The following is a 19,851-nucleotide window of genomic DNA, read 5'->3' as shown; positions in this document are numbered from 1 at the left end:
GCGTTTACTTCGTATTTTGCCTGATCAACCTGAAGTATTTTTATCTTCAGGTACCGATGCATTCTTTCTTCACTGATGGTGCCCACCAAAATGGTGTTTTGCTTGGTGTTAAGTTGAATAATGTCTTCCTTAGCCTCCTTCAAATTCACGCCCGCAGCGGCTCGAACAATCTCATATATCTTCACGTCTCCACCCAAAGATAGAGCTTTCAATCCTCCGCTCGGTCGGATTATCACCTTATGCAGGCCAGTAGATAGGCGTGGTTGCTGTGACGCCACGGAGCGCAGCGCCGATTTCCTCCCCGCCATCTTGATTGATTCGGTGTTCACGTGGCCGTGGCCACCATCTTGTCTCCTTCCTCGATCCGAGCCGACAACTTGGCTTCCTCCTTCGCGGCCGCCATCTTGGCTGCCGCGTTGCTGGTTTGTGCTGATCGTGAACCAACCGGCCTTTTCGGAAAATTCTTCAGGAGAAATATCCTCCCCATCAACAAGAACCTCCATTTTCGCCGAAAATATCCAGCCGTGCTAAGCCCTAGGGGTCGGCGGTGAGGCGCACCGACGCTTGGCCGGCGGGCAGTGGTCGGAGTCGACGTTAGGTCGAACGCAGCCGCCGGGACGACGCGTCAAAGTCGAAAAATAGCCGAAAATTGGGTCCACTTGCCGCGATTTCGGTATCCAGGTGATCCTGGTGACTTCCGCTGATGATTCCAATCGAAGTTGGCTTGAGCACAAGCATAAATCCGCCAGGACCGAGTAAATTTTTACCAGTCGCGGAAGGCTAATGGTGATAAAGGCGTAGGATAGGAAGGAAATATTTTATTGCGGTAGCAATTATATGGACACTTGAGGCAAATTTTGCCGTTGTCGCCGCCATCGCCGTGAGGGTCCGTATATATTTAGGCGTGTGTATTCTATATGCCAGGCCATGCTATATGACATGCGGAATATGTGGGTTATATTGCCACACCATTCTATCACTAAACTTGCTCATACCAGGGCTTAGATTCTTCACAAAATTATTCCTCATAATTTTGAGAATGGCAGTCCACAAACAAACGTCCCGAAAGAAAACGCAGACAGCGCATGCATTTTATCTTAAATTTACACAGACCTAAATATTAAAGGTGCGAAACAGTAGCAGAGCTGAAATCTGAAAGTCATGTAATCTTATAGGCGCAGCTTTGAACTACTTTCGGGATCCGGCCAGGAAAGAGGTTTGAAATACTCGATACGGAAAAGTGGTCGCAAATTCACTAAGAAAGACGTTGGCTTTAATTAATAAACGTAAATGAAAATGTCTGACGACAGGATTCAAACAGAGGACCTCTAGCACAGCAGGTCGTTTTTACTTAGCTTAAGTTCACTTCATATTGTCACTACAGCTAGGAGTCTTAGACTTCGTGTATTATCCTAATATGTTTCTATCACATTCATTGTTTCGCCCTTATGGCGAAGCTGTGATATTTTTTTTCTATGCTTGGCCTAATCATGTCTCATCGGAGTGTACACATTATCTTGAGACGGGCAATTTTCGCGCTTTTCGTGACGCTTCGTGACTGGCAGATTCAGTGGGCGTGGCCCCAATAAAAGGTTTCACCAATCACGGCGAGGTAATGAAGACAATGAAACAGAAGCACTTTGGAATATCTTTGCGCTATAGCGCCGAAGGTTGCGCCTTTTCTGAAGAACTTAGCGTTTTTCAGAAAGAAGTGTTGGGGTGTCAGGCCAACCTCGGCAAGTTTCTTGCTCCGCCACTTTTCTTTTTCAGTGTAGCAAGCGTGGAAACAGTCTAGTGCTTATGAGAAAACTTCCATAAAAGACATAGCTACTGTCTGTAGATGTCTTTCAAGAATACGAGATAAACGATTGTTTACTTTGCAGATGACCCAGACGACGACACGTCTATCTCTCGTGGCAAGAACTCCACCATGATAAACGTGGCAGGCGCAGGCCCGACTGCTAACGCGGTTAAACCCGCTCCACGACCGCCAAAGTTAGTCAACAGGGAGCCTATTTCACCTCGCACTTCGCCTCCTGCAGCGTGGTCAACGGGTTCGGTGGCTCAGCCGCCTTCGACTAGTGCTGAACTGATACTGCCAACGCCAATGAAACCCAAACCTACCTCATTCAAGCCTGCTTCCACGCCCACTTCCACCGCGCCAAAGCCTACCATGCCCAAGCCCACTGCGCTGGAACCTACCACGCCGAAACCCACTACGCAGCAACCCACCACGCCGAAACCCACTACGCCGGAACCCACTACGCCGCAACCCACCACACCGCAACCCACCACTCCAATGCCCACCACGCCAATGCCCACTACGCCGACGCCCATCACGCCGACGCCAAGGACGCCGATGCCAACCACGCCAAAGCCTACCATGCCGATGCCTACATCGCCAGAGCCTCCTACGATGAAGCCAAGCGGGGATTCGAGTGAGCCACATGAAAGTGAGATGCCCTGTTTACCGAGACGCTCTTATGGTGTGATATATTACAGTCATTATAAACGTAGCAACAGCCAAGGCTGGCTGGTTGGTGGGCTGCTTACATACACCTTTAGTTCAGAAATACTCTAGCCACCTGTTACTGTTCACCGTCGGAATCATTCACCTTCTGGCGAGGTCTTTCCAAAATCCAGGCCACTAGAGGGGTAACTGCTTCATTATTGGCCTATACTTGAATTTGCTATCAAAACATGACGATGAAGAAAACTACTTGAAGGAGTTGGTTTAGCATAATGAACGCAAGATGCGCTTAGCATGTGGCTCCTCATGTTTTTCTCCACGCCCTTTAAGAACATGTTACATTCAATAAAACAGGCGAAATGTTTATTGGGCATGTGAGAACACAGCCCACACATGAATAGTATTCTGCAAAATTTCTTAAATAATTCCCAGGTACCTTGACCTGAGTTCTAAAGATAGTGCTGTTTATTTAAATCATAACTTCTTCCGCCGCTCACTTCATCTCTCTCACCCTGTCGAGTATGCTGAATGTGTATCGCTCATTTTAGGTATCATGTTTTTTTCCTCTGCCCCTCTCCACGCGGCAACCTTAGCGAAATATGTACCAGATAAGTTTTCTCGCTCATTTTCTTACAGTGGTTCAACGTTTCAGGTGCCTAAATAGCGTCGCTGCTCATGTATTTAGACGCAGCACCTCGCAAAGCACTCTTCCGTTCGATAGACATCGAACCCTATCCACGGATAAGGGGGTGGACGCACTGATGCAGTTGTTGGCGCTATGTGTCCAAAATGTTTCAAGCAATTCATGTTTAATGGTAACGTCTAGTAAACCACCAGTTTGCTCGTTGAATTGTTCCCCTTGGAATATGGTTCCTAAATCATTGGCAGCAAATTGAATTCCACTGAACTGTATCTTTTTTTATTATGAAGGGTTCGACAAAATTCCGTCTGTGCGTAAGATGGAAAATAAAGTGGCTGCGTCCACTGAGCAAGTCGAGATTAAAGAGTGAATGTAGAAACTTCACTGGAGTTGTCCAAGTATGCGTAACGATACCCCCGAGTTTCAGTTGGCCCGCACCAAAATTTAAGTTGATGCTCCGCCAAATTTCAGTTGGCGCAGCCAGAAACTTCAAGTTGGCCCACCCCTAATATACGCGTTGCCGTGCATTTTCTGTGGAGCCCTGTGTATCCCTGCGGGTGTTCTCTCTGATGAATTTTATTCTTTCTTGGCTCGATTCTTCCTTATCGCTTATAACGCTACCACTCTTATACATTTACGCTATTATGATGATTAAAGGTCTTAGCTTCGCAAATTACGCATTTTTATGCAAATACAAGGCATTACACTTTTCGCGTAACGGACAAATTTTGCCGGGGTACTCACCAAAGAATGCTTACGCATTAAATGTCGCACTTTCCCTTGAGAGGCGAAGCTTCGACGACAATGGCAAGGTAGTTGGCGATTATGCGAAGTAATGTTAGTAGTTTTATCAACGGCACATATTTTAGTATACATTCGCTTACTAAATGAATTCAGAAGCAAGGTGCCATGCGCGCTCAGGCAGACACGAACAGATCTCACTCAATGGCCACGAGCAGTCACTGTCACAACGCTGGCGCGATGAAGAGCTCCGGCGGTGGGTAGCAAACACTTCGAGCTGCCTCTCGCTTCATGGAGCATCGTAAGATTGGGATTATGTGACTTCCAACACTGGGCGCGCGAAATATGGTGCGCGTAAAGCCGCCAGCCATATCGGCTCGGCCTTAGCCTTAGCATCCGCCGCAGATTACCTACAAAATACGGTGCGTATGACCGCGTAAGCGCTCAGCCACGCAGACAGTCAATGCGCTGGCACAGCTGGACTTGAGCAGCTGCCATTTGTCACCACCGAAATCGTTTGTGTTGCAGAACTGCTTCAGGAGTTCGTGTGGTTTGCGTAGTCGTCAACGTGTTCACACACGATGTGGCTGGTAATTTTTGTGTTGATAATATTAAAGGCTGTGTCATATCTTGGCGTAAAATAAAAGATGAACTGTTCTTCTCTCCCTCTCTTTGACGAAAAACACCACACGGGCTCCTTAACCTCTCCGGCTTTTTCGTCTTCACTTGGTCGGGGAGCAAAGTTCTTTGTTTTGTTCTCTGACTACATTAGCGGTTTTATTTAAAGAAATGTTCGACTAATTAACGGTTTGTCAGACCATGCTACGTAGTATGCAAATGAGCTGGAATGAGAATAGATGTTTGCTTTCAATAGAAAACATGATTAAGAACTAAACCCGCTCTGGTAGTGGCCAGGTTGTTCGAGCATTCGATCCATTTGCACGAAACAGGGCGGGCATATTATATCCTCTGATTCTTTTTTTTTTTTGCTACATTCACAGTCGAGCAAGTATCTCACGTTATCGAGCAAATCTCAGCATTATATATAGCCATGAGTAGGTTTCGCGCTTCCAAAAGCACAAGGTTTGGGGTGGTACTACCACTGAAGAGTTTCTATGAACTTGTCAAGCCGGCTACAATTTGGCAATTTTGCACCGCCTGAGTTCTAAATGAATGTTGAACTGGAAAGCCGCGGAAGAGCGGTGGGAATCGCTTACCGAGTGCGTCCCACTGCGTCCGAATGAATAGCTCTTGGGTTGACAACAAAAAAGCCTAAGAAGGCGTATTCTGGGATATGTGCTCTTTGCCTTTCTCTACAACGTTTTTGTTGCCTTCTCAGCCGATTGACTTAGATGTATGTGCGCAACATCGCCAAGCAAGTCACAATCCCCTATAACAATCCTTTCGTTTTGCAACTGCCAAAACTTCAGAAATATTGCAAAGGCCTTTAGATGGACAGGGTTAAATTCATGTTTACATTTTAGGATGGTATTAAAACTCAAAGAAGGCAGTGGTGCGTGTGACTACAATATCAGGTAGGCTACCGCGGACCGTTATTAACGCAGCTACATGACTCTATTGGACATAAGCTCACAAGCTCGGAGACTCCGGCTCCAAACAACATCTTGTTCCTCAGGGGCGAGGGAGATTTGCGTACTTCTTATGGCATCTTACACATATAATTCCCCTGTCACGGCACACGTGTAATGTTATTCACAGCGAATGAGATTACGTCTTGATGTTATTTTTGTTGTTTCTACACGGGCATAGTGAATTACATTTACAGCTAATGACATTCGCCCATAGAATGATTTTCCCGAACTCATGCAAGCGTGGACTTATGTAATCTCGACGAAAGGGCCTTGGTAAAAAATTACGAAATCAATAAGTTAAAAACGAAATGTAATCGGAGTAACGGTTGTCATAATTGCTGGTATGAACTTTTTAAAATTTTTATGATGTATAGTACGATAGTTGATGTAGCTGGTGCAGCTACATTCTTGTTCCCGGTCTCCGACTGGATGCTAGCACCTCTTCTCGGCCGTGTTTACAAACGCTCGTCAGTTTTTTTCCGCCATATATGCATATTGTTTTCAGAGTGGTGCCCCACTAAAGCGTATCGACCAACCACGGAAGCCAACTCTGCAGCTTGGTCAGCGGAGAATGAGTAGCGAAAAGCGAACTGGACCGACGCCGAGACGCGCGCGCTGCTGAAAGTGTGGGAGGACCACCTCACCAATTTTCATGTCGATTATCAATTTTACATGTCGATTGCCGACTGCCTGCGTGGCGATAAACATAGCCATCAATTGCGAATGCCCTGTTGTATACCCGTGTAGACAGGGAACGCAATACCGCAATAACACTTGGTATGAATGTAATTTAGTGTGAATGACGTTACACGTGCCTTGTGACAGAGGTATTGCACTGAGCGAATATTCAATGCTGAGTATACCTCTGCCCAAGAAGTACACTTGGTCAAAGCGCGGGAAGGTCTGCGGGATGTCCAGAGGGTTACCAGAAAGTGATGGCTGGGGGTTCATGGACGACCCCCTCTATTAGTGTTTTTTGCAGTATCCGCATGGAACGGGCCTACATGCTTATATTTAATTTGAATGCGAGGTTATGGCGCTTGGTGACTCAAGCGAAAAAAAGGTCCGCCGACGATTACGATACTCCCTAACATGAAATTTGGGCGCAGCTTTATGCTTGTTCATTTCGCGCTATAATGGCTGGCTCGGGCAATCGGTCTCGTACGGCAAGTTCCAAGCGGAGCGAAATGTGGCGCGGCTGCCTCACTAATCAGGAGATCGCGAGAGGCAGCGCGTGCCTGAAGCGTGGGCGTGATTCCCAGCAGCCGACGCAGACAGACCTCCGCTCATGCAGCGCTTTGGTTAACAGACGACGCGCAGAGTGCCTCTATGCGCGCGCTCTCCCGAGAACGGAGCGGAGGCGAGCGAACGCATCGAGAAACCCTAACGATGGGCCCTACTCTGGCGCCATCTCTTACACATTGTCGTCATAGTCCGTCTGGCGGGGTACTACGCTCTCCTTCTCGCATTTTCATCATACCCTCCTCCCCCGTTTTCCTCCTCGCGCCTTCTTCGCTCTCGCCGTCTTTTATCGCCCGCTGCGCTCCGCGTTCACTCTCGATCTTTCTCTATGCTCGTTCACTCGGTTACGAGGTACGCCGCCGACACTCAACGGAGGAACGGGCGCCTAAATGCTGCGCTCTAAAAAAAATATTGATCAAAAAGACTGCTGTGATAGCGAAGCGCAACAACTAGGGTGGGGAGGTCACGCGCCACAACTTTGAACAAAGAGGTGTGCTTTCTCGTGGCTTAGTTTCTTTTTTCCTTTCATTTGTCCTTCCCGCACGCTAGAAAACGTCATCGTGGCTTAATAGATCAACATCAGACATAGGAAACCTGCAAGACAGAGAAAGTGGCAAAGGCGGATGCTCTCCACGGGCAAATATTTAAGCGCTCCCATGGCCCGTTGCGCTATAAGTATTCAAGCAAGTTTATAACTTTTAGTGCTGTGTCGCTGGAAGTGACACATGGTCGTATTATTTCAATGTGGAAAGTGTGTTTTACACGGGCTGCTTGTGCGCACAGGGCAACGCATGAGTGGCGAGTCCCTCATCTGCACTGTGAGTGTGGTGGGACAGGATAGGCTCAGCGTTCCAAAGGACGGCCTCTGCGACTTCCTGTTCTACGACTCTCTCTACCGCCCGCAAGGCGACACTCTGATTAAGCAGCCGAGCGCGCAGCTGGACATGTTCCTGAGTACCGCCGCCATCTCCAAAAGGACGGACCACGGCTGCTCTGTGGATATAAAGTGAGCGTCCCTATACACCCGGTGTCGATTGTATTGGACGCGGAAGTAGGCATATCGTACGGGTAAAGGCTGGGTTTCATATCCACAGCTTTTAGAACTTCGGATAAGTTAGCGCCCGTCGGCGCTTTTCAAGCTGAAGTTAAAGATGCAGGGCTACAAAGTCAGCATGACAAACATAGATGTCCGTCCGTCCTACGTCCGTCCTTATATTTCTTAAAGGAGTATTAACGCGAAATTTTCTGACTTTTCCTTTTTCGCACAAAGGAGAGGTCGTGGGCGTTGAAACACCAGGAAATGGGCTGGCATGTCTCAGAGTGCCCTAAATAAATTACTATGTTAATATTTATACGAAGCAGTTTCCGTTCAGTATGCCAGGAGGTGCGTGTGTCGTAAGGGCACGACATCGAAAGTAGTGACGTAGAAGCAGGACATTGGGTTGTTTCGGTGCTCGCTCGCTCTCGATTTGCCTGTTTGCTATCCTAATACACGTCACCGAGAGCTATCAGAACTTTCTTGACATGGTATGCGCACTGCATACTCAGGCTTCAGATTCGTTCTGCTGAAGATGCCATTCAACAAGTTTTTGAGGACATTTACGAAAGCGTACGCAAGCGTGAAGGCACGTGGAATTTATGGGGAAATATTTTGTCATCCCCTAAAAATTCATACTAATACTACATTGGCGCACATGCATTATGTATATATTCCCTATAGTACACGTATACATGTATTAGATGCTCGTTGATACGCTGCAGTAGTTTACAACTCGTAGCCTTGCATTTAGATGTCGGCTAAAACGTATGATATAGGCGCTCGGTTACTTATTCAATCAGGACGATTACGAAACGAAGTACAGGTTGCGTAAAACGAAAGCGAGAAATGCTGCCTCGGGTTAAACAGCGCTACGCACCCCTCTCTTTGTGACACCTTTTCAAATTATAAGTGAAATGTGCTGTAGCTGGATGCGCTGGGCAGCAGTTTATGGCTGTGACCTTTTGGCCCACCAAGTTCCCCCTTGGAATTTAGTTGAGCAGATGAGCAACCTTAATTGCAGAACAGCGCTGTTCACGGAAGGGCGGCCACTCATGTGAATTAGGGGCACAAACAACTGGTCCCTCTAGTGGCTATGAGTTGGAAACAAGCGCGGTTGCATTATGAAAGTCTAGTTTTTCAGGAATAACTGCTGACAAATGCCATTATTGCAAGATGTATCCAGCAAATAGATTCCACACGTCCAGGCCAACATCTCACGTGCGTGGTATGCCACCGCGGCCGAAAATTCTTTCCAAATAACGCGAAACTCTGTCAAATTTGGCCGCATTTCTGTGCGGAGAAAGTCAGCGAAGCAAGTGCGGAGTCAAATAGAGCTAGTATATCCTGCAAAAACTCCACTTTGTTAAGAAAAAAAAACAGAATCATAACAACTTTAACTGCAAATCTTCTTATATATATATATATATATATATATATGCCTATTGGAGCAACTGATAGTCAAAGACAGCGACGCTGTAAACGGGTGTTCTCAAGCGCTTAACAAGTCTTAGGGACTTGATTTGCCTCCGCCCAAAATCTTTCCCTAAACCTTGCAACTAAAACAACCGACTAGCTGAATTCAATGTACATCTAAGCCTAAGATGTACCACAAGACTTTATAAACGCCCCTAACTGTATCCCGCGCAAATCCTTCCGTATGCCAAAGAATTTTAAAGCTTCCGTTCAAGTTTTCGCTATATCTGAGCTTCAACTCCAGCACGTACGTTATATCCGACGCATGTTCTTGCATGCTTCGTCGGCTCCACTGACGCCGGCGGTTGGCTCTTCATACCGACAGATTGCTAGGAACGCTTATCTGTCTATCCTCTGGCATTTGATACCGACCATGCCACCCCCCCCCCCCCCCCCCAAGAAGAAAGAAAGAAAGTAAGCAGTGTTGTGGAATTCGTTTCAGAACGTCACTGTAAGGTCAGGCACCTGGCACTCCTGAACGCTTTCTCTGGCTAATGGTGCAACTGAAAGTATGTGAAATAGTGAACTGCCTCCACAACAAATGTTCGCGCGACATTGCCACTTGTGTCAGAGGCTCTTACTGTTTCTTGGAAAAGAACGGTGTACGCTCATTTGACAGCCAATCTATCGTCTGAGCTGCGCACATGAAGGGGCAATCATTAAACATGCGGGAAAACCGTTACATATTCTTGTAGGAGGCTCACGATTGTGTTACTGCACGAATGAACATAATCCTTTCCCCTCATGTATATCATAAAAAAGCGTCATGTTTCTCCGCATAGCGTCTGAACACTTACGAGGCGACTTCCATATCTGCACAGGTGGACTGTAAAAAATAAGTGCAGCTTTTCTCTAGCTCTGAAATTCTCAGCAGCTGCCTAGTCGTCCTCAAGGTGTTACTGATTAGTGTTACGTATGGAATATACCTAGTTGTCCGTGGCATACGTATTACGAGTTACAAAGTCCTTTACACGAAAAAAAGTCAGATAAGAAATTAGCTGCATTCAGTGCGGCAGGCTGACTGATATGGATGGCGCGTTCTCTTTTCAGTGTCATCACGTACCGAAACACTCTCCTTTGTGTAGCTGTCTGATGCAAAAAAAAAAGTTTCATCCCCCGTGCGATGCACAATTGGGAAGTATATCATTACTACAAATTAAAATTAAGTTTAACTTCGCTGATGTGAAAGAATGCATTTGGAAAATGCCACAGAGCTAAAAGTGTTTTTATTTCATTCCATGATAAGGCTAGCGTCAGCTTTTTGCTATATGGTGAGCTAGATTCACTAAGAGCATCCTGGAAATGTCGCAGCTTACCCAATTTTAATGACACATTTTTTTGGTGGCAGCAACGTGCGAGCCTTCAGCCACCACCTGCTCGTGAAGAGGGGGAGGAAGAAAATTAAAGAAATGGGCGACCAGAACATCCTCGACTACGGCTTCCTAACATTGGATTATTCACGGTCGTCCCGACTGAACATCCAAAAAGCTCTGAGTGCCCTCAAGGTATTTGCCAGCACGGACTCCTACTTGTAGTAGTACGGTTTACTTTAACGCGACAGTGTTAAAAACCCCATGCCGCAGAAAAGCCGGTGGCGTCCTCAGCGTTCCGCGTCCCGCGTCCAGCGTCGACCATCTTTGCGTGAAAAAGCACTCCGAACCACGTATACCCAACCACGCAGGCTCTCCGTGTAGCACAGAGATGTTACTGACCTAACTAAATTTCGAAAAGCAAAATGCGTCAGAAATCTGTAAAGTACGACTCATACAACCTACAGACATGCTAGCGTCGGATTGTAACTTGAATATACGAGAAAAGAATTCTGTTACGCCAAAACTCAAACCCTCTTTTCCAGCGCTTCTACCATTCTGCGAGTAGCGCGCCCCATTCCTTGCGAGACCTGCAGATGGCGCTCGCCTCCGCGTATTTTGTGCTCTCGCAAGAGGCCGCGTTTCTACCACAAAGCGCGTGCATTCGTGTACAGCATTCGCCGACAGCGTTTCCCGGTAAACATTACGGTTACATAACCTACTGTGGCTGGGAAGGGTGAGAAGCAGTCAGGGGTATTTGAATGCTATCGCGTTCCATTTTTAAAGGCGAAGCTTAACCGTCCTCCAACTCTTTTTTTCTTATTCTGCACGTACGGCCGTAACACCCATAGCGACAAAAAGTTAATGCCATGGAAGTATGACAGAACGACCAAAGCTTTAGAATGCTTGAAGCAATATACAGGGCAGGAAAATTAAAAATGGGCGACAACTATAAATTGTTTGTACTGGTTCTGTTACCTTCGTGGTTGTTCCATGTAGGACCAAGAGCCAACGAAGAGTAGCTAATAAATGTGATGAATATGGCTGGTTGGTGGCATTCCATGGTGATGTGGCACAACGTAAATGCAAGACAACAGGAGGAAGGTACAAGCTACGAGGACAAACGTTGTGATGGTCGAGTTCATCCGTGTGCTGTGCCTAGGATTTTGGTTGGGCCGAAACACCACGACGAGAAGCTAAATACTGACAGTTATACAGAGTATTGCAAGTTGGGTCTTGAGGTTTCAGCAGGGGTGCAAGTCGAACGCTAGCATCACTGAGAGAGTGTTTTTTACAGAAATGCCGAAGGAAACTTTCTGCCGATTTCCAATGGTGTTTCACGTTAGAGCGGCACGCCATCTTTCTGGCTGGAACACGAACTTCAAAAAGAGGATTATACCTTTACACTACATAAGTATACTGATCTCACACTCCATCAAAAAGCGCGCCAGATATGTGCTACCTGCAAATTTCAAAGCGTGTTTAAATTGAGACAAGCAGTTTGAGCTTTGTGAAGCACCAGATGTAAGCGAGAAGGAAGAATCATCTGGAAATCATGCATGTATGCCTCCACTCAAGGAACGAATTATAACTAACGTGAATGCTTTATAGTGGGAAATGCTGGAAAGTAAGTGATATAACTTCCTAAATTGAGTTTTTTTTTCTTTATAAAATCTCACTCCAGAAAAGTCACTGTAAGGTCGGGTCGCCTTACGGGTACTGAATTTATTCATCTTGTCTGTGGTTTGAACTGTTACACTACGCACCCCATTTTGAGTTAAAGCAAAGAAAGCTGCGTTCCGTCTCTGCCCCATCCCCTAAGTCCAGCAACCGCGGCTACTTTGCTGCGAGCCATGGTGTGACCAGTAAGACATATTTTACTTGTAAAACAGATCTTTGAGGCTTCGGATTTCTCCGTCGGTGCATAATAGTCACTGCGTACGGATCGCGTGAGAAATTTTGGCCCACCGTCATGACTGCAGAAAGACGTTTTGCACGTCTTTACAGTCTCATACAGGAAAGGACAAAAATATGTTAGTGCTCATCACAATCATGCGTTATAACGTACCGTTAGACAACGACAACTTAACTAGAGTTTTACGAAATTCTGGGTCCAAACGCATTGCCCTTGTGTGTCTAGATAGTACAGCTCGATGTGTCTGCTTCAAGCAGAGCACGAAGTTAGTACTGTTATATATTGTTATATTTTATTTTGATGATGTGTTTTGAGAACTTGTATACGTTATGGTTGCTTTCACCACCTATTATTTCTTATCAAAGCAGATGGTGCCAGCTGCCTCAACATGTTTTGAAGGGTAACGTTGGCAAGGAAGCAGACAAAAGTGATGTACTTGTTTTGTTAGTACAGGAGCCAAAAAAGAAAGAAATAATAGAGAACGGTTGCTTAAGACGAAATAGGGCACGAGCAAATTGGAAGTAGAATTCTTTTTTCTAAAAGAAATCTAATGTGAAATATTACAATTTTCTCAGCGCTTGGCTAGAGGTAGTTAGCGCGATGAAATAAATGAGGCACTACAAACAAGGCACAAAAGAAAACACGGCAGGAAGACGAGTTCTTTCGTCTTCATAATTTTGATCGTCCCGAAATCCTTTTTTCCTCATCACTTGTCAGTTGAATTAATGGCCTGTCAAAAGGACCTATGCCCACAACGCTAAATGCTTCGAGCCCCTATCCTACCCGCATCAGAAGACAGGAGGAGGAGTCCTTGAGAAGTGTAGCGTTCCCCACGCTTATGATCACTGATTTAGTGAATAAATGTTTGATGGCATGGCTTGTCTTAATACTGAGCTTGGCAAAACGAAAGTGGGTCGGAAGCAGTGGACGCGTGCAAGGAGCAGGATCTACTTCTATTGTAATAGCTCTCATTTCTTGGCGAAATCCAGCAGATACTCCAGGGCTTAGCGATGGTCCTCTAGGCAACCCACCAGTCAGATCCATCCCTCGTAGCTCGCTATTTCTTCATGGCAGAGGTGCTTTCTCCGCATTGCTTTGTTTACCGGACATTCCCACAACAGTCGTTTCGCGGAGGTTAGTGCGGTTTGTTTGCACTCGGGGCAGGTGTGGCTGCAGTTGAGGGAGCCACGTATGTCTTCGTCAGCGTAAGCATCTTGCTGAGTGCCTCCAAAACCAGGACGACCTAGAGGAAGGAGGAGAAGAAACACATGAGTGTCAAGCTACGCTTCGTTGATTATTCGTTGTTGTGAGCAGAAATTCCAAGCGAGACAATGCTGCATGAAATATTTCTAAAAAAAATGCTGCCAGTACATTTACAGAAAATTATCAGCTGTGCCTCGGTTCTGCACGAACAGAGTGCTAAGATGGCTCGATAATCCGCAGGCCGTGACGCGAATAGTCAAGGAGGTGACAGGCAAGACCGGCTTCACGGTGCTGGGCCTCTACAGCAAGGTCCAGACCACTTGCCAGACAATTTCCGATGTAACCGGGTGAGACAAAGCGTGTCATTTTTGTTCAGCGATAGAGAGTAAGCGCAAAGCGTATATAGTCATCGCATCGGGACACAAAGCAAGCACTTGCTCGTAACGGCGGCACAAAAAAAAATGTTTCTTGACTGGGTTTGACGTTCCAAAACCCCGATATGATAATGAGGCACGCCACAAAGAGGGGCTCCTGATAAATTGTGGCCAGTTGGTGGTCTTCAACTCGCACATTATTCGAAGTCCCACGAGCGTTCTTGCATTTCGCCGCCATCTAAAGATGGGTGTCGCAGCCGGGATAGAGTGCAAGACCTCGAGCTTAGTTGATGCATATTTAGTGGAAAAGCAATACTTGGGTTATTGGGCCTTCTGCCGGGGTCCGGCGGGAGTGGCACATTTAAAGGCAGGACCGCTAAAATGTAAGTATTGTATGTATGGGATTGATGTAGAGTATAGAAAAAAATGTTATAATGCATGGAAAGTGCTTATGTCGAAATATCCAGGAATAATAAACTAAGATTTAAAAAGAAAATTTGGATTCGAAACCAGGCGACCCGGAGGAAGCTTTGCAGTGAGAGCCAGAGGTGTTACCTATACTCCGCACCAGCAGGTGTTGTCGGCGATATGAAGGAGCGCCTAGATCTCGCGGATTGCCTAGTGGTTCGTGACGTCAGAAGAGTGACGGGGGGGGGGGGGGGGGGGGCTTGATGCACCTACCTGTGGCGCGGTGCGCCTAGTGGCTCGTGACGTCACGGGAGAGGGTTCGTATCTTGTATATAAAAGGGCGCGTGCGTTGGCTTGCCTCAATTGCGTGTTGCGAAAATTGGGGAATCCGCAGCACTTCCGGGGGCTACTGCGAAAGCACTAAAGGGAACACATTAGGGGACTACATGGGGGACTACTTTAAGAAGCTACATTAGGAAACGAAATTGAATCATAATAGTTTCGCAATGGAGTCCTCCACTGTGCCGTGGATCATTATCAGACTGTGGTCTTGGCTCATAAAACCCTAGAATTTATATTTCATGGTGGTGGTACGAAGGTTTGTGAATTTCTAATCAGTCTTCATGATCAGAACAATGAGATGTAGTCATATTGCACATCTAGGCTCTTGGTGCGTCTTTCGTAAGGAGGATTAAATCATCAGCGCAGGTTTTAACTTACGGGCGCAAGTTAAATATTAGTTGTAGACATTATGAGGAAAGGAAAAGCTGCACTTACTTACGTCGGGCATCGCGTCAAACGTGGTGCGGCCTTTGGCTACTCGTCGTGTGTAGTAATACTGAGCTTATTCAAGGGAAATGAAGCCGCACGGAGTATGCGGGTATGAATGCTCGATTGTGTGTGTGTACCAGTGCAAAGTGCGAACCTTTCCCCAGTGCAGGGTAGCCTGCTGGGCTCGGGCTGTATTTCTCTTATGCAACCTCACTGCATTTCTCTTATGACTTCTCTCTCTCTCTCTCTCTCTCTCTCTCTCTCTCTCTCTCTCAATTTATCCGAAGCTCAACATTCCTGATTTGATCCTTGTCTATAACGTACAGAACCGGAAACAATAATTCGCGTGCATAAGTGATAGGCCACTAAAAATTTAAGTTTAATGATTTAAATTTAAAACTAAGAGGCGTCAGTGTAGCATGTATACCACGTTGGGCATTTCAGGGTTGGAAGAAACTCAAGTGGGGAACATGAATATGTTGCCTTCTACACAGGGCCTCCTGTCGTTTTCAGCTTAAAACCCATTAGCAACTGACGCTTATTGCCAATAAAACCCATTTACTATTGTTACAGAGAACGAAGCCCAAAGCTCGGTAACCGGTCGTCCTCGTTTTCTTTGAAAAAGTATGATTTTACCACGTGCAAGTTAAACGTCAGTGGTGGAAAAAGTTTGGTTTTCGCCATGCATATGTCGTAACGTGTAACATTCTCGCGTGCTGTTTTCCGGACAACTTGTGTGATGCTGTTAGAAGAGAGCTCTTGAGCAGCATCCAGAGAACTGTCGTGTCGGACTTCCGTAGATCAACACACTGGCATCGATTAAGATAAATCAGGCTTGTTGGAGTCTGTACCTTTCGTTGTTTCAGTAAATTGCATTGCCAAAGGTAATCGTATCTGAAAGTCGTAACTGTCTTGTATCCTTGTGCCAATGAAATCGATGCATGTGCCTACAAATGTGGGCATCGTCTTTGACCTCCACAGGAATGGATCTTGATCCGCACGCTCGAAGAACTACCCCAGATATCGAAGGTGACTCATGACCGAAATTAAGAACGCATACCACTTCTCCAGCCTGGGAAATAGCTTTTGCTCTTCTCGCTTTCATGAAGACGTTGCGTGGCGAAAACAACCCATCACCGAATAAGTTCCAGTAGCACATTATTGATGTTGATTCCGTTTCAACGTGAACATCATACCGCAGATGATAATGATGATTATGATGATGATACTGGACCTCTGTCATCATTATTCCGCAGACGCACATTGCGTTGAATCTCGGGGCCAGTCGTTCTCGTCGTATTTAGCGATTGATGTGAAACACAGCCAAAATTTCATTTTTATACTGTTTTATTTTTACGGCGGCGAATTTTTGCAGAAAGCCCATCAAAGTCACTCGAATCAGGGCACAATAGAATAATTGAACGCCTAGGCGGATATTATTTGTGCGAAGAACCAAAACAATGAACTTGTGAATTAAACTAATTAAGATATTTAAAGTCATAGCGGCAATCTTTACGGCACATGTTTATATTAGAATGTTTAAGCAAATCGCCATAATACTATAGTAACGTATCTGAATATTTCAAAACGGTGATGTAAGCCTAAGTGTTTGTCTTCAAACTATTCTTTGAATTAACGCGATTACTCATGCAGTAATGCGAAGTGCGGCTCGCAGTGTAACTTTATTTTGATGTAGCAGGGATGCGTAATAAAAAAGCTGCCGTCGCATTTTCCTCTACCCACGATCCTTAATCGATTGGCGCTGCGCGAATCTCCTGAGTGAATGCTTAGTCACTTCAGCAGCAGGCGCTAGAACGACCGCTTTATCGAGCCTTTTCGCCTGGCTTCCTCTTACACCACCATGCTATATGAAATGCGTAATCAGTCAAATTCAGGCCGTGTAAGCAGTATTATTACTGCTTACACGGCCGTTTTGAAATGTTGAAAACCAAAACTAGACCTTCGTGGCGATTTCCTTCAACTTTCCAATAAAAACATGCACCGTAAGGCTTCCAAGTGATAATTTAATTAGAGTAATTTGTTCATTTAATGAATTCATTGCATGAATATTTCTTGCCAATGATGTCTGCCTGGGCACACAGTCTGTAGTTACGTAATTTGAGTAACATCGATAGCCTGTTAAAAATGTTTTCGAAGGAATAAGAAACAGAGTGTACAGCAACTGCTACCGCGTATATCATTTTTCATGTAAATCTGCTAACTGTACCGATAGTACGCACATTCAATGAAAAAAGAAAATATTTTGTAGAATGTTGTTCAGCAATTGGGAGTAACACCATCAGAACATTGGAAGTAAGTTTCCCCGCCAAGCCCTCTATGGCTTCGTTTGGAACTTGTACAAGACTGTTGTCGTCATAAGTAGCTATCGGTGTGCATTGCGTTTGCTTTACATTACCGGTGCGTTACCGTTGTAGCCGGATATCTGGTATATGTGTCTCCTCCGACTGAAGTTTCAAAGGAAAGCGAATAGCATGCCAAGCTTTTTCATGGCCCTCTGTTTCTCCTCCAGCCCAACAAATTGCGCTTGCTGCATGCCATTCAGTGTCGGATGAAGATATTTAGCCTGGAACTTCCTACTCATTACGAAAACCCCAGAAAAAAAAAAACACGTTTTTTATTTGTTGACTGTAGGCAACTCTCGCCCATTAAAGAGATATAGTTCAACTATACTGGCGCACTTAAACAGAGTAGCGTGATAAAAAGCGTACCTCAATGTGTGCTTCCACAGTCCGGTGTGGGATAACGTGGGGTAATGCTCATCGATGCGCCGTCTCTCCTGCTGTGCAGGCAAGGGTTCAAACCATCGGCAATAGTAATCTTGGGCCACATCTCCTACTACGATCGGCGCGTTCACGGATGCCGCATCCTTCCGCCAAATCTGTACGGCGTTCAGCGAGACGTGCTGAAAGATATTGGCTACGGCCACTTATTCGTGAGTACCGCTTCCCTGCGCCTTTGCTCTGACTGTTTTATGGAGAGTTAACTCTCCTAGTGCGGTGGATACAGGAGCCTACATTTATAATTTGTTCCTTCCAATGGGTATACAACGCCGAATCTTCTCGAGGGTGGCGTCTTCTTTTGGGGCCTATAGAGTGGAAGCCAGGGTTGCATACGTGATAAATAGGTAGAAAACACTTCAGGAATATCAAATCAATGTTTACTCCGAATAGATGCTCATTAGCGAAAAAAGAAAGAGTAGAAAATGGGCCGCATCCAAGCATCACGAATTTTCTGCTCCAGGTTCTCTTACGTCATAGCAAGTGGCAGCGCTTGAGGGAGGCGATGCTCTTTTAATGCAATAGCATTATAGGCCGACTGCACGTCCTTTGTAGGTATTACGTTTCTTTTACAAATGTATAGGCCGCCTGAAGCCAGTTCATTGTCACACAGCATCTCAAAGCGCCTGCTGCCACGACGTAAGAAAAGGAGGAACTTGCACGTGACGCAGGTGTCACGCGTTTCAAAAAGCTACTTTGGCACTACAGAAGCATGTATGTCGTCACGTCCAAATTATGAGACAACTGGGCAGCTGTGTTAGACGGCATATGTTCGGTCTCAAGATCGGTCGCGCATTTATTTACGACAGTATAAGCAGACTTCACCAACATTGGCAGTATCTAACACAAAGATCGAGATGTGTTCATCACACGCGAGTGTGTCACATTGTGCACATAATCATGAAAGATGCGAGGTGAAGCAAGGTCACATTGATAAATGAGGGTGTTCGAAGTCGGCCGTGACACAAGCGCGCATAGCTGTCGAGACGTCACAGTCGCATTCTGAGTGTGCTATGTTATGCGGTGCTAAGTTCTGTGCTTGCCTATGTAATTTTACTATTTTTCACTGTGACTAACTATTTAGGACAGAAAACAGAAAACAACGATATTCGATCACCCTTTCCTTGACACTCGCGTAAAGGGCACGTTTTGTTAGGTAGAAAACTGTGAGTGGATCCTCTCGTTCAGCCGAGTATGAGTGTGTCGAAATATATGCTGATGAAAAAATCCTACACAGGGTGCAGTGCTTACAATGCGTATTGTCTGTTTAGAGACAATGAGTTGTATGGTTCATCACGCGTATCCCTAGTTTACAATTAGAATAACTTTTATAAAGGTTTATTGTCTTGCAAGCTTTCGAATAATATTCATATTTTAGTGAAGATAGATTTGTGGCTAAAAGACGTCACCGGTGCGACAATATTACGGTTAATTATTAACCGGATTGCCGGATGTAAAAGCGCTCGAGCACAGAACTTCGAGTGCACGTCAAAAAACTACGGATGGTCAAAATAATTACGGACGTCCCCGTAACGGCTTCTATATAGCCTGTTGCTTCGGACCGTTAAAGCCTTGAATATGAACTTTCATAAACTCATTTGAGCAAACATCCACGCAGTTTCCTAGATGTTGAAAATTATTGGCCCTGCACTCTTCGTATTATCATGTACCATTCAACCGACGTCGTCCTTGTAGACATCCCTTTTCCATCCCAGCTCTCCCTTCCCTTTGAAGGCTAGAGCTTACCGCTCTGAAATGGCCTCTCGGCTTTCTTAGGAATCAGCATGTTCTCTGTGGCTAGATTTCCTTGTTTTTTTTTCAGAAAAATAATACAGTAACAGTGATTTCATAGGCGCGGGTTCGCTTCGTGGTTCA

General features: G+C 45.7%; 1 protein-coding gene across 1 annotated transcript in view; it reads left to right on the top strand.

Moving 5' to 3' along the window:
- Positions 1-6,579: 6,579 nt before the first annotated feature.
- The window catches only part of LOC129384882 (uncharacterized), a 39,098-nt gene continuing 25,826 nt past the window's right edge, over positions 6,580-19,851 (top strand). Inside the window, exons 1-5 of the mRNA XM_055070476.1 lie at positions 6,580-6,604; positions 7,469-7,691; positions 10,546-10,702; positions 13,866-13,972; positions 17,987-18,131. Coding sequence (XP_054926451.1) covers positions 6,580-6,604; positions 7,469-7,691; positions 10,546-10,702; positions 13,866-13,972; positions 17,987-18,131 — 657 coding nt within the window. The remainder of the gene's footprint in view (positions 6,605-7,468; positions 7,692-10,545; positions 10,703-13,865; positions 13,973-17,986; positions 18,132-19,851) is intronic.

The sequence above is a fragment of the Dermacentor andersoni genome, chromosome 5, assembly GCF_023375885.2.
Source record: "Dermacentor andersoni chromosome 5, qqDerAnde1_hic_scaffold, whole genome shotgun sequence".
NCBI classification, from domain to species: Eukaryota; Metazoa; Arthropoda; class Arachnida; order Ixodida; family Ixodidae; genus Dermacentor; species Dermacentor andersoni.
The sequence above is the reverse complement of the archived record's forward strand: the minus strand, read 5'-3'. Positions and strand labels throughout refer to the sequence as shown.